General features: G+C 43.6%; 2 protein-coding genes across 2 annotated transcripts in view; one reads left to right on the plus strand and one right to left on the minus strand.

Moving 5' to 3' along the window:
* Positions 1-1339: 1339 nt before the first annotated feature.
* On the plus strand, positions 1340-5254 carry mansc4 (MANSC domain containing 4; the record flags this gene model as incomplete). The annotated part of the gene is made up of 3 exons (XM_080001713.1): positions 1340-1559; positions 3001-3135; positions 3527-5254. 3 exons carry the CDS (start codon positions 1340-1342, stop codon positions 4354-4356), a joined length of 1185 nt encoding a protein of 394 aa, XP_079857839.1. The 3' UTR covers positions 4357-5254.
* A 10-nt stretch (positions 5255-5264) lies between these two features.
* mrps35 (mitochondrial ribosomal protein S35) overlaps positions 5265-15024 on the minus strand; it is an 11068-nt gene continuing 1308 nt past the window's right edge. Inside the window, exons 3-8 of the mRNA XM_080001714.1 lie at positions 14928-15024; positions 12519-12579; positions 12158-12297; positions 10521-10630; positions 10327-10396; positions 5265-5951 (exon numbers count right to left, since the gene is read on the minus strand). The exon at positions 14928-15024 is cut by the window's right edge and continues 71 nt beyond it. Coding sequence (XP_079857840.1) covers positions 5682-5951; positions 10327-10396; positions 10521-10630; positions 12158-12297; positions 12519-12579; positions 14928-15024 — 748 coding nt within the window. The 3' untranslated portion in view covers positions 5265-5681. The remainder of the gene's footprint in view (positions 5952-10326; positions 10397-10520; positions 10631-12157; positions 12298-12518; positions 12580-14927) is intronic.

Below are 15024 nucleotides of genomic sequence, written 5' to 3' on the forward strand. Positions count from 1 at the left end.
TGGTCTGGGTTTCGCAGCATCCAGGGCCTGTTCTGAGGGTTTGGCACCCAGCTAGCCTTGAGGGTGCCAGTTCCCATTTAAACCACCGTTGGCAGCTCCACATCGCACCATGATTATGGGTGTTAAGTTGCCACTGCTGAGCCAACAGTGGCCAAGAGGCCGGACCGGTGGGTCTACAATTAAAGGGATTGTGTGCCATTAGAAATAGTAATACAAATAAGGGTTGGATGCTCTAAACATATTTTCAAATACTTTAAAAAGTCGTTCTCTCGTTAGGGCCTAAAAACTAGTCCGATAGTAGCCTACACGGAACTCCATATCCAAAGGGAGGGACATTTAACTCAGACCTGAAAAAATGACAACGCTGCGCTGTGAGCACCGGACATGCTGATTTAGGTAAATGAATGATGGATTATGAGATAAAAACCTAAAACAAAACAATTTTCATAAAAATATAACTCATGGTAAACTACTGTAGTCATCTAGTTTATACTGTATATCAGTCTGAGCTGTTTACTGGGACAACCTATTAGGCATTCTATTCGAATTTGGCTTTACCTTTAAAATATGAACAGGCACTCCACTGTTAAATAGAGAAACCTCTGACCTCTGCCGCCTGGGGGTCCCGAAGGCATTGCAGTGGGGCAATTTTTCTTAAATAGATTTTTGTTTCACACTTTATAATACATTTTTGTATACTATAACACATTATATTAAAAAGTGTGAAACAGAAATGAAATATCTATGAAATGATCACATATAATATAAAATACACAGGGGTCACCTATTTGTTGTGAGGTTTGCTCTTGTCGTTGGCAAGGTTCAAATTAAATGTTATGCAGTTTATATAGACAACAGTATATACACGGCAGTTTATTATAAACAAACATAAACATAAAGCGTGTGCAATAGTGGTTTTTTTTTTGTTTAATCTGCCATGGTGGGCTTTGCCATAAAACGTTTGGGAACCCCTGACCTATAAAATCTGAAAAAAAAAAAAAAAAAAAAAAAGACAGTTGCATTAAGAGTTGAAAAAAAAAGCAGGTTGGTGCAAATAAACGAACACAACAATCTTAAAGCACCCCAGACACAGTATTACGCGCAGTGTCCATTTTACGCATCCCACTTTTACGCACGTCTCCACCTCCTCCAGGTGACACGCACGCACCTGGAGGACACGCACTAAACCACACACTACTGGCTTCATCAGGACTGGACCACATCCCCCCCCCCCAAAAAAAAAAACCCACCAGGAGACTCATCAGATCCATCCAACAGACATGTACGTTACCTCTTCTTCGGATTGTGATTTAAAATGGTTCGACGCACGTTACGCGCAATGAACGTCCCCTGCGGCTTGCTGGCCGTGTGGATGCTGGTGTGCCGCACCGAGTCCAGGTGCTCGCCCACGTCTTACTACAAAAACTGCTGGATCCGTCGCTTCCCAGGGATCTTCATCGACATCGAGGAGTCTCTGCGGAGAGGAGCCCAACTCCTCAGGGTCTACCAGGAGGACACCGCGCTGAAATGCAGCAGGACCTGCTGCCTGACCAGGAACTGTGAGTTCTAGCGTGTTTTTCGAAAAAGAGAAATATAATACCCCTCTAGTCTATCTGAAGAGACAAAGTTAGTCTAGTTAAAGTGAAAGTACCACATTGACGTTTGTGCTTTAGTAAATTGTAAATAGGTCCTTGCGCTTAAATGTGCTTAAAGCATGAAAAACAAAAACATTTGGTACCCTGGTATAAGGACTGGAGCAGATCCTGATTACGTTTTACAAAAATATATAAATATAGTAAAAGTGGTGTCGTAGTGGTTTACAATGATATTGATGAATCACCTAACGAATCATTGATGAGCAATCCTAAATCAGCAGTTTGATAGATCAGTACCAGACCTATTTTTTATTTATTTATTTATTTATTTATGCTTACTTTGGCTTGCTTTCGATATACACCAATCAGCCACAATATTAAAACAACACCCAATATTGTGCATCTCCCCTTCATGTCGCCGGAACATCTCTGACCAGTGGAGGCATGGACTCCACAAGACCTCTGAAGGTGTCCTGTGGTATATGGCAACAAGATCTTAGCAGCAGATCCTTTAAGACCTGGAAGTAGCAAGGTGGGGCCCTCATGGATCAGGCTTGTTTTTCCGGCACATCCCACAGATGCTCCATCAGATCGGACCCTAACCCCGACCATCCACATGATGTAGAAGAAAACGTGATTCATCAGACCAGGCCGCCTTCTTCCATTGCTCCATGGTCCAGTTCTGATGCTCATGTGCCCATTGTAGGCGCTTTCGGCGCTGGACAGGAGTCAGCATGGACACTGACGGGTCTGAGGTTATGCAGCCCCATACACAGCAAACTGTGATGCACTGTGAGATGACACCAGACGGGCTAGACACTCCCTACACGCATCATTGAGCCTTGGGCGCCCATGACCCTGTCGCTGGTTCACCGGTTGTCCTTCCTTGGACCACTTTTGGTAGGTACTAACCACTGCATACCTGGAACACCCCACAAGACCTGCCGTTTTGGAGATGCTCTGACCCAGTCGTCTAGCCATCACAATTTGGTCCTTGTCAAAGTGGCTCAGATCCTTACGCTTGCCCATTTTTCCTGCTTCCAACACATCAACTTCAAGAACTGACTGTTCACTAGCTGCCAAATACATCTCACCACTTGACAGGTGCCATTGGAACAACATGAGCAATGTTATACACTTCACCTGTCGGGGTTTTAATGTTGTGGCTGATCGGTGAATATTAATTGAAATCCTGATATAAACAATAAATAAGGTAATGTGGCTGTGATGTGATCTGTGAAGTAAAGATATTTGCTCTGGAATGTAGCAGAGTCAAAAGCCTCAAACAGAATATACTTGAAAAACTGTGCTTTGTTACCCTAGGGGGGCGGTTGTACTTTGTTACTTTCTACCGCTGGGTATAGAATCATGCAACCTCATTTACCTTCTCTGTGTCCCTCACCAGTTTCTTGCAATCTGGCCATATTCCACTATGACACCGTTCAAGAAAATGTAAACTGCTACCACCTGCACTGTCCCACACTGGAGAGCTGCATCCTGAGTCACAGAGGCAACGTTGTCCTTTACAACGTCACCAAAGGTGAGTTAGACTGAAGGACACAAGATAAAATATAAGCCAGTGCTTATACTTCCACACCACCACAATTCCCTTTCTTATATGCACATGTGGCAGTTTCGCCTACCACATGCCACCCAAGTGGCATCTTCACAGCCCTCCGGCACAGAGACACAGAAGAAGGGGGTTGTAAACACCAGTTTATCGTAGAGTGGGCCAGCTGGAAATAGCCCAGGAGCAGATAGAACATGTCAGGACATGGGCTCCTCTCCTGAGTGTGTGTGAGGGGATGGGGGTTTTAACCTGTTGCTCGTTAAACCAACCAACAAGCAACAGGTATGCAGCTACACTGACCCAATCACCTAGATCCAGGTCAGGTGTGGCTGCTCAAATGCACGGTTTTCTGCCTCTGCAGGTGTGGACCCTGACCTGTTGGTGTTTGGGAAGTACTTCACCTCCAATGTGCGTGTCTTACCTCACCACTACACGAGAGTCAACGCTTCAGAGCCGCTGGCCTCGGACAAGCGCCACTTCAACCACCCGCCCCTCCCCCCAGCCCAGCGTCTGACCTCAGCACCCAGCGCAAAGGCCAGCACCCCAACAGGAGCCGTCAGCCCTAGCATCGACATCGAACCCGCACCCCTAACATCCACAACCAATCTGTCCTCCACAATTGTACCTTCAACGACCCACGTCCCCACTACCACCACTAACGCTCGACCCACTCTCCCATACGCCTCTGTCACTCCAGGGACTCCCGCTGGGACATCACACCCTTCACCAGCTGAAACGTCCTATTCGTCCACTACAAAAGTGACCGCAAACACACGGTCCCACCGCACCTCTCCTTTCCCCCAACGTGGGACAGCCACTGTCTCTGCAGAGGCCGCCAGTCCATCAACCTCCATGGCCATGTTGTCCAACATGGAGAGCAGCAATCACTACACCAATGAGACAAAGGGACATCTCGGGAGGAACCACACTGCAGATAGCGAGGGGAACCAGGGGTTAGATGGAGATGACAGTGTCGGGGGTTTGGGGGCCGGGTGGCATGTGGCTGCCCACACTCTGCTGGTGGTGGTGGCCACTTGTGTCTCAGTGCTGCTGAGCTGCTGCTGCTCCATACTGGTGGTGGTGAGCTGGCGGGGTCGGCGGAAGAGGAAAGGACGCTACCGGACCACCTGGCGGGCGAAAGGGGGCTCGATGCGTCTGATTAAATACGTCTTGGTTAGAGAAGGCTCTTGAACGTGTGTTGTGGAACTGAGGAGGGCCAACGAAAAAAGAAGAGCTGGATCTTAAGTCATTGTCATTCACCACAGCTGGCTGACCACAGCGTGTCTAATCCAGAATATAGACACCTTATAAACACGTTTAAATTACCATATCATAAATGTAAACTTTTTTCCACTCGCACACTTTCTACAAGCAATGCCATGATGGAGCTGACACCCCCCCTCCCAATTAAACGGTAATGCAAGGGCGATATTTTCTCAAAACGGATGTCAAGAGGCCAATTGACCTGATTATGTCAGAGATTAGGAAACAGAGGTTAAAACAAACAAAAAAAAAGACAACTGATGAATGATAGTGTGAGCAAAAGCAAGTCCCAAGTAAGAGCTAGGATTTTAGTTTCACTCGTGAAGTAATGGCCTGTGATAAAACAATCATTGTGTTCTTGCGGTTTAATTTGCCTTAAGAAAGGAGATACGTCCATTTGGTGGACTCCATTTTGATGGACGCCAAAGAGTCCGTTTTGATGTTTATGTCAAACCTCATGGACCATGCCTAGTTGCCACCACACACTTAAGTGCTTTGATGGGGGCTTCCAAGCAAAACATGCTACAGCAACAATCCTGGGGCTGTCCGATATTCAACGCGCGGCCTCAATTTGCTGCGGGTCACATGGACGATGTTGATGCCTTCTGAAGTTCAGCACTTCTCCACAGCGCATTGGGTTTCTCCTGTCCTAGAACTGCATGGACCACAGACCAAAGCTGTTTAAGAGAGGGCTCGTACTTTGAACAGCCGGTCGCTAAATGTTTCCTTTCACTGGGGTCCCTCTCTTCGCCTGAAAAAAAAAATAAAAAAAAAAAAAAAAAAAAAAAGTAGAAATGGAACTAAAATGGAGTTGGAGGTGGATCGAATGGGCCCAATTCAACATAAAAGCCTTTATTGTCGTACAAAATAACTTCTGTCTTTTTTTTACGATTCTTGCAACAAAAATGTATGCTATTAATATTTCCATGGAGTATATTTCCCCATAACTTCCTTCAGTGTAGCACGGAACTGACAAAGACATTCTATGACGAGGATGGTCAGCTTTAGAGAATAAATAGTACAGGATGTGACTTCCAAATATACCACGCTCTGACAAAAATTGGAACATTTAAAAGGTATTGTTAACATTAATGGTACTTAAGCGCCGTCTGTGACAGGAAACATTACGGCTTGATGGAGGGTCATCTGGTCAGAGGTTCTTGGAAAAATACTAATGCATTATTTGTACTTGTTATTACAGTCCAAATCCCTTGTTTACCAGCTCATCTGGGTGGATGATGGGTCGTTACGCATTACAGGTTCAATACTTTCTTCACGGCATCTCTGTACTGGAGCATGGTGCTCTCGCTGTCCCCCTCGTTCTTCAGTCTGGTGACCGACTCCCTGTACGCCTGGACCTCGGGACATCCCAGCAGCTCCTCTCTCGCCACTTCCCCTTCTCCCTCTCCCGCCGTTCTCATGCGAACCAGCGTATCCAGGAGATTCTTTTGTGAGGGACTGCCCTCCCAGCTATACTCTTCCATGTCCGCCAAGGTCTTCTCAGCCTCCCAGGTCTCGATTTTCTAAACGATGACAAAACAACAACAAAAAAAAACAAAAAACAATACATAAAAAAGGTCATTACCCCTGTTTACATGCGTGAGGTTTTCCCACTCCAGATTATTTGGAAGTATTTATATCAGCTATATTCAACTACACTTTAAGAATTTGATATTAATCCATTCTCAAGGGTGCCAGAATTTGACTGAAAAAAAGAGTTACGCTCAAGTGTCCAAATTCCACGTTGAGTTCTGGTCTCCCGCTTAGAACATGGCATGGAAACTTGAGGTGAATTCTCAGAGTCCCAAGCCGTCCATCACTCCCTCTTTGATGCTACTCTCAGACATGGTATTTCTCCATATGTGGGTGCTCCTTCCCTCGCCTGTCTTTCTGCCATCACATCCTCCCGAGAAGAATAAGCCTCATTGTTCAGCAGCTTGAAGCTTTGGGAGTGGCAGAGTCTTAGCCAGCTTGCGCACCGGGTGATTATGAGGTTAATGACCATCATTAAGGCGATACATATCTAATCCATACAGTGTCCAGTGTGGACTATATCCAAGCCCAAGAAGGGAAAACACATGGGTGTTTAGAGAGAATACATTATTAAAGTCCTTGACAGTAATGCTGGGGTATGAAAAGGGTGAAAGGGTATTTTACCGCTGGAACAGAATCTTTTCCCGTACAGCAGATTATCCTTATACATATAGGTTTTACTTTCTATTAGGACTGCAATGAAATACTGCGTAAACACGATTAAGTTTGGCGCTAATGGAAATGAACCAACCTTTTCCCCCCTTTTGCCGCTCTAGGTTCAATATAATGAACAAAAGCAAATAGTGAAGTGCTGACAGCTCTGACGCCGTGTCTGTCATTCCATCCACCTACAGAGCGTTGGGCCAACGGACGGAAAATTAGACGATGACAGACTTGCAGAGAGACCAGTGGCCACCTGTTTTCCCCATTCAATACAGCGTGTACGGCGTTTGGGAGCTGGCCAATGTCTACCATGAAATACCCAATTGAATTAGCATTTCCCTTTAAGAGGAAGGAAAGGATCGACATTTGCCATGGAGTGAGACAAGCAGAGAAAGGCCGTCCGAGTTCCCACCACCACCTTAAAACAAGATCCTTTCCACACCTATGTAGAGGGACAGGTATGTAGCAGATGAACTGCCAAGACCTCCAAATAAAAAAAATAAAAAAAAGAGTAGACTATAAACTTGCAATTAAAACACCTTTATTGAAGTCATAACTTTATCCAATAAGGACATTTAAATTGCAAGTTTAGACTGCGCAGACTCTTATTCTTCCCTCCTTTTTGAACCACCAACGCCTTCCCACACCCATGTCGATGGCAGCACCAAGCCACCAGCTTGAGCGTTGGTCTGGATTAGCACACAGTAGTATTAGCAAGCAAGGTCTCTCTGTCCGAACTGGGAGATAAAAAACAAAAACTGATGGCTAACAATCAGACTCTTTGTGGGCTTGCGTTACAACTTGAACATTACCGCGCTCTCACAGCTTTCACGAGAGCACTGGGCAGCACTGTGCCTTCCATTGTGAGCGCTAAAGGGCAGCGGACAGTGTTCCGCTTCCCAACTCGGACACCGTTCCCATCAAAGCAGGGAGAGAGAGAGAGAGAGAGAGAAAAAAAAAAAAAAGGCTTCTTTTAATGTGACTTAACCACGATCAGAAAAAGCTCCGCGAGGCAGCAGTTGCACAACAGGGAGAGTCATTTGGGTTTTTCGATGGTAAGCCGCGCTTTCAGGCAAACGGCGAGTCGGCGGTGGGTGCCAGATTACTCTTGTGTGGCATGGGTGGCTTAATGTGAATGAGTGTCGGGGTCAACACCTGATAGGGGGAAAACAGGCTCCCCTATCTTTGGGGAAATGTCAAGGGGACAATGCTGCCGTTTGCAGTCTCTCTGACCATGCTGTGATCAGTCTGTAATGGGCTTGGTCTCTCACACCATGAAGGCGGATTTGAAATCCCATTAGTAAAATGGAGATGTACACAGTACAACTTAGGAAGCTCTATCTAACAGTCAACATGGAGGTAAAGAGAAGGAATTAAACAACCCTAAAATTATCTCCTGGTCCCGCTGACAATTAAGGATTACATGTTTTTGTGTTAGTTAATGTTTCTGCGTTTCCTATTTCTTTACCATTTTCCATCGGAAAAGGAGGAAGAGCCAGGACCAGGATCTTTTTAAAGGTAGGTTTCTCATGATGTTGAATTCTTCACACCCCCCCCCCCCCCAAAAAAAAAACCCCAAGATGCAGAAATTGGCAAATTTAGGGTCAGAAAAGCAAGTTGGACGCAATGATGTTAAATAGAATTGGGATGATTAAATCATAACTCCTTTGCCTGATGTTCGGGTAAAACCTGAGTGCTTACTGTACGAAACACGACGCCTTGTCAAAACAGTTTGCAATTGCCGATGCGGCCTGCGTTCAGTTAGTTTTGCTTGGCAAGTGTGTAACTTTGCCGCGTGGGTGGGATTTTTCTCATAATTGTAACCAGTGGTTTTATTTTTATTTATTTTTTTACAAATTCATGACAGGTATCTTCCGCCAGGACTCGGGGAACTGGCCTCCAGGAGCAGTGCGCAACACGTCATCTGAGAGGGCCGCTGTTAACGTGGACATCAAGATACCCTTTGCATTGGGGGGGGTGAATGTGATGGAGTATAAAGTTTAACCCAATATAACTGGGGTAGCTGCAGAGAGGCTGATGCACAAAGAGAGAGCGAGAGCAGAGGGCCAAATCGACAGTGAGCCTGAGCGGGCCGCTCATGGAAAAAGGCACAGGTGTCCAAGCCAACCCCAGACAGGCTCGTATTAGGTGGGGGTTGCAATTATGTGAATGGGGAAACCCTGAAATATTCATGGTTTGGTTGGAAGGCGGGTGGGGGACCTCATTCTTCAGACCCGTATTATTGGATTACAAAAGGTATTTTGTATATTCAAGCCTTTGACCATGGGTGAGACGTGGGTACAGTCTGAACAGTGACTAACCAGCCTTCCAGCTTATTTGCCGAAGCCATCAGAAGATGTGGCAAGTCTGGTGGGGTGACACCCAACTCCCGTGGTGCAGACTCACAAAACAACACCACATTTACCTGCGGACAGACCCCAACTTCCTAAGTATTCCAGAGTGTACGTCCACATTTCCCCAGACGACACTAGAGTCTTATCGCGCGACTCGACATTCGTCCAAATTTGCGAACAAGTCGCACCGTCATGAAGGAACGCATTCATGATCAATGTCCGTAGAGCGGAAAATTGCCATGACATAACCGAACGCGCTCAAAACTTGAGAAGGGGAGGAACGCCGGCAGAACGGGGAAAGCCTTTACATGCGGCGCACTCGACAATCCCCATTACAGAGAGAAAGGTAATTTAAAGAACAGATGGGCACATTCTCTGCTGTAAGCACTGCCAGCTGCACGGCTTCCAGGCTGCCGTCGTGCGGGAGGGGAAGACAGGGCTCTTTGTACGAAAAGGGAATAAATCAAGCGCAGGAGAGGAACTTAGCAACGACGGGCCGACTCCGTAATTGCTGATACGGGATGTCCGGCGTGTCATCGCTTTCGGCAACAAGCAGTAAATAATATCTTTTGACAAAGAGCGTCTCCATCTTGTCCACGCTCATCCTGTTCATCTTCTTGTTCAACGTACGGGAACCTGAGCTAAAAAAAAAAAAAAGTCATTTTTACACCACGCGATCGGCTCCTATGATTAGACATCTCACCCAATCACCTCTAGGATGTATGATGGCCAAAAATGCCCGTATCGAGTTTGGGTATCCCAGTTCAGAAGTACATGAGCACCGTGCTGGTTACCTGCCTGAATATCTCCATACTCACTTTATTCACATATCTGTATATACAAATAGCCTATCCCATAAACATAACTCTATTCCCTTATATTTTGTACCCCCACTTTGTATTATCTTTTTGAGTCTTATTTTATTTTTATTTTATTTACATTATTCTATTCACTAACTGCATTACGTTTTAGGAATCAGTTAGTTGCTAGGTAGGAATAAGTTTAGCTATTATGTTCGGTTCAGTAACAATTGTGCATAATCTCCAGGTGCGTTGCAAAGACAATTCACTGCATATATGTATGAAAGTATGTATATGACTAATAAACCTCTCGAATCTTGATTATCGACATTGGGCCCTCATTGTGTTGATCAAGTTTTTCGACTCTTTCTTTGTTCTTCCTGGAAGGTTATGGTGACAGTGAATGTGATGTAATCATGTGTTACATATGCATTTTGAAATGTTATATTTGGGAAATTAAAGGTTTTGTCTACTTTCTGATATTGCTCTTTGAAATACACCATAGTCTTTCAAAGCACAGTAAAGTGAACCTGGTAAACTGGACTTACCCAAGACTCGTGGTAGAGAACAGTTAGGAGATACATGGCGTAGTCATAATTCTGCTTCCTCAAAGGGCAGCTGGGTGAGGGGAAAGGCCATCAATTAAAAACACGTTTTCCCAAGACAAAAAAAAAAACGGTTTTGCAGTTTCTATTGCAATCAACTCAAGTTCTGAACGGAAACTTCTGGGCGCAGCGCTCACCTGTCCGTTCGGATGGTGAGGATATCCGTGTCTTTGCAGTATCTGTCCCCGACCAGTTTGAGCATCTTCTTCCGTGCGTGGTCGTCCAGGTTCAGACAGGAAAGCTTCACCTTTGAGGACAGCAACAAATTATACCACGGTAACAAAAAATAAAAATAAAAAAATGCACCGGACTGTCATTGTGTATGATACGGACAGATATCCTTCATCCTTTTTCCTCAAATAGCCAGGATATTAAATGGGTATATTTAGACAGGCCCTGGATGATTTTCTTTTAACAAATGAAAAAAAAGAACGAAAAAACCCCCATTAATCTATCTTCATATACACAAGCTCTGTGCCGTTTAAATCTATACTCCTGAGAGAGGAAATTCATAACACATTTGATTTTCCTGTTGTGTCCCAGGGAAATCGCCCAGACCTTTGAGGAGAGAATAAATCAAAACTAAAAGAGATTACACACTAATTGTGTCATTTTTTTTGTGTCTTCCTGACAGCATTTTGTGACGGGGACAACATAAATACATGTACTGTATATGTGCAGAGGTAAAATAAACAGTGGTGCACATGAGACAGATGGGACAAGTAAACAAACGGAGTCAATTTTCTTTTTTTCATTTCCAACAGTACCTGCATATAAACATCTGTTCTGTGTGTGTGTGTGTGTGTGTGTGTGTGTGTGTGTGTGTGTGTGTGTGAGAGTGAATGGGAATTCATACGTATTGGCAGATGTGACGAAGCACTGGACCTTACTGGAAATCAGGTTCGGCCCATTTTGACTGGATTCGGACCCTATGGGATTTACTTTGCAATCTATCAGTGATTCTGCCTAATCCACTGGGATTAATGTCGGAATAATTCTGACCTACGTAATCTAAGGCAAAGTGTCAGTGGAGCAGATGGCCCATGATTAGTATTGCATATTTTTAAGAGGGTAAAATGAAAACGGCAAAGTTGTGACAGGAAAATGGATTTATCCTTTGACAAAACAATCATTCTATGAGCCATTAAACATCAACCAAAATGGTGAACGCCGTGGTAAAACCTCATGAAGATGCATCTCCAAAAATGATATGAAAAATGATGACTCACAGGGAAAATAATATATTAAATTAGAATGAAAAACAATAAAAAAAAAAAGAGAGATCTCATAATCCACTGGACAACAAAGTATTGAAGTAATCCCAAAAACATGAATCTATTTGCACACACACACACACACACACACACACACACACACACACACACACGAAAGGTTTGTTCTCCTAGTCAGCACCTCTAGAGTGCACCCCCTTTTCAATTTGCCTAAGGAATAAGAGAGAGAGAAAATAGATCATGTAAAAACAACAAAAGACCTGTGATCCTTTTGCTAACAGCAAAATATAATACAGAGACATTGCATCTGTCAGTGCAGACTACCCTAATCAAAGGTCACCAAGACATGATGTTGGGTGCGCTGTCACTTCCCCCTGAGAGGAAAAAAAACAAAACAAAAAAAAAAAAAAACTGCTTCCCTCTGTTATTTCCATGGGTCTGCTGGTACCGGGCTCAAACCGACGATGTGCCATCAACAAGGAATATTCATCCTTTCTTCATCAATAATGTAATTTCATCGCTCATAAGGCAAAGGAACTCACTTTGAGATGGACGATGCGTGCGGCCGGGTTCCTCAGTGAGGGTCCAGCAGAAACATAGTCTGTGCTCTCTACTTTGACGGGGAAGTGCTTGTTGCATTTTTCCACGGTATCAAGGGTGGAGGGCCATTCTGTACAAAATGCTGGTGGCAAAAAAAACAAAAAACAATATACAAACCACTCAAACTCAAAAAGATAAATAAAATAAATAAATAAATAAACATATATATATAAACACACACACACACACACACACACACACACACACACACACACACACACACACACACACACACACACACACACACACAGTATATAGATATATAACAAATTGATATGATTGTATATAAGCTATGTGTCTTACGTTTCAGAGCTTCACAGTGTTTCCTAATGGCTGCAGGCGTTAAGTGCAGGAAGTTTGGTACCTGCAAGATGTGAACAAGGACATTCTGTGGTTACTCCAACAGAAAAATATTGAACTTTCCAACCTTCCAATGTAAAAATGCTCAACATTTGTACATCTACACCGATCACAGTAAGCAGCGGAAGACCAATAATTAGTCCATCAAGATAAACATGCACGTGCTTGCTCATTGTACAATGATTTTAATGGTTATGATATAAAAAAAACAAACAAAAAAAAAAAAACCCACTACATATACAAACATTCTTACTTGGAGAAAATTGTACATGTACACATTTTTCTAGTCTACCATACTGTTTATAGAGTTCACTTTTATTTTTCAAAGAAACTTTAACAAGCAAAAGGAATGTAAAGGCTTCAATGAGTTTGCAAGCTTCAGCACTTAAAGTAATCTTTTAAGCCGCCCTGTGGTGGAGGAAGAGAACAAAATAAATATCGTCATCCTGCAGAGCAGCCTCCAGCTGTCACAGACTAAGGTACAGAATCTGCAGGTGGCCCGAGGCCAAACAGGGCGGCTGGTGTCTGGACACTGTAGCCCTGGTGATCTTACCCTTGTTGAAGAGACACGCAGAGCGGACAGCGGCCCAGCCAACACTTTTTAAAAAGTAAATAACACATTATGGGGTAAGAGAGTGTCCGACACGCACGGTCCATTATGCAATACGCATGGTGCTTCTTTTGCTTTGCTCAATAGGGAACAGAGTAAAATAAAATAACCTAAATCCAAAACAAAAAACAACAGACTTTTTTTTTTTTTTTGCAGGAACGGGGCAAGGTGACACACAGCGGAGCTATTGCTGGCGCGGCGATCAAGGGTGCGGTGGCGCGTCAATTGGATGGGCCCCTAGCAGCTACTGGGCCCTGGTACAGCTGCACTGGCGATAGTAACGCCACTGTGGCGCCACTTTAAAAATATAACTATAAAACTATAACTATAACGCCAATATAACTGTTAGGAAGATACAGTGATCGCGTCATACGTAGTAAAACGACTCTACGTATGACTGCTTTCATGTCAAGGATGACTTGTGTGAATGACACAAAATTGCTGAACATTGAAAAACATTTATTTAACACTAATGTTATTGTCTGCATTGACTCTGTTTGATTCAGTAGATCTGCACTCTGTCTACAGCATACTTCTTTTCAATAAAAATGTATCAACTAAATAAATGTCCACAGGTAATCAGAAAACAAAACTTTGTAAAAAGAAGAGTGAAGAGTGAATGAAAGAATGAAGAGTGAAAGAGTGAAGAATGAAAAGTAAATAAAGTCTCAGTGCACTTAACAACAGCATTTATCAGAAGATAGCTGCACCTCCTTATATGAGATAGAATTAATTTTTTTTTTTGTAAACTTACAAATAAAAAATAAATAAACAATGTTAGTGCAGACAGTAAATAAGCAAAAAGTGAATAAATTCCGCGACCGAATTACTGCCGGATGTTACGTAGCTAGAAGCAAGGAACTGACTCTACTGCGGCTCATCTGCTGTGGCTTCCAGAGTTTTCAGTGGACTGACGGAGCTGGTAGACGCCGTTTTCTCTGGAATATTGCATTTAAATGGCTTAAATAAAAACCATGGATTGATATAAAACTATTTTTCACTTATATCATTTATATCAATTGCATGGAGGCTGCATACTCGCTGTAGCGAGGAAGCAAATGGAGGATTTGGACAAGGTGGTATCTAGTGGTTGGTCTGGTGATTAAAGTGTTGCTCTAGGTTATTATTTTTATAAATTCTTATAGAGAATAACCAACACAAAATCATTTAGTTTCATAGACTTTACTACAGTCTTTGTACATCACCATTTCGCAGTCGTACCTCCCCCTCGCTCCCCCCATGCCATTCCCATCTCGTGTTCCATATGATAAATCGATGATAAATAAATTCTAGAGCCTGGGTCTACAGCTATGGCAAACCTGCCACGCAGTATCATAAAACAAACTGTACAGAGTGGATAACTCGACATACACATGGTGATCAAAAGAAGCTCTATAGACTGGCTGCGAAAACCAATAAATAACAAGAAAGTTTTACCAGAAAATTTAAGCTGCAGATAGCTTGTCAGATGCCATCTCGCATGCCCCATCCGATTAGGGTTTTCTTTTCAATGCAAACCATGAGTACTAAAAAAAAAGCATTCTCCAGGAGGTGCGAGAATGATATCAGAGATCAGAGAGTGATCTGATGTGTGTATATTTGCATCAGTTTGTAGTAGTACTTAATTAGAAAACTGATGTGGTTCCTTCTCATTCCCCCCCTTTAAGTACACCTAATTCCAAACATCCTTTTATAACCGCTTTGGAGCTTTCCATGCATATCGATGGGGGACAGACCCTGACCTTGATTAGCTCTAGATTGCCCTTCTTCTCTGGAGGAACTCCACCCTTCACCGGGTAGCCCATACGCAGAGGCAGAGGGACGGAGCCTGGCCTGAAG

This window comes from Zeus faber (assembly GCF_960531495.2).
Source record: "Zeus faber genome assembly, chromosome: 6".
Lineage (NCBI taxonomy): Eukaryota > Metazoa > Chordata > Actinopteri > Zeiformes > Zeidae > Zeus > Zeus faber.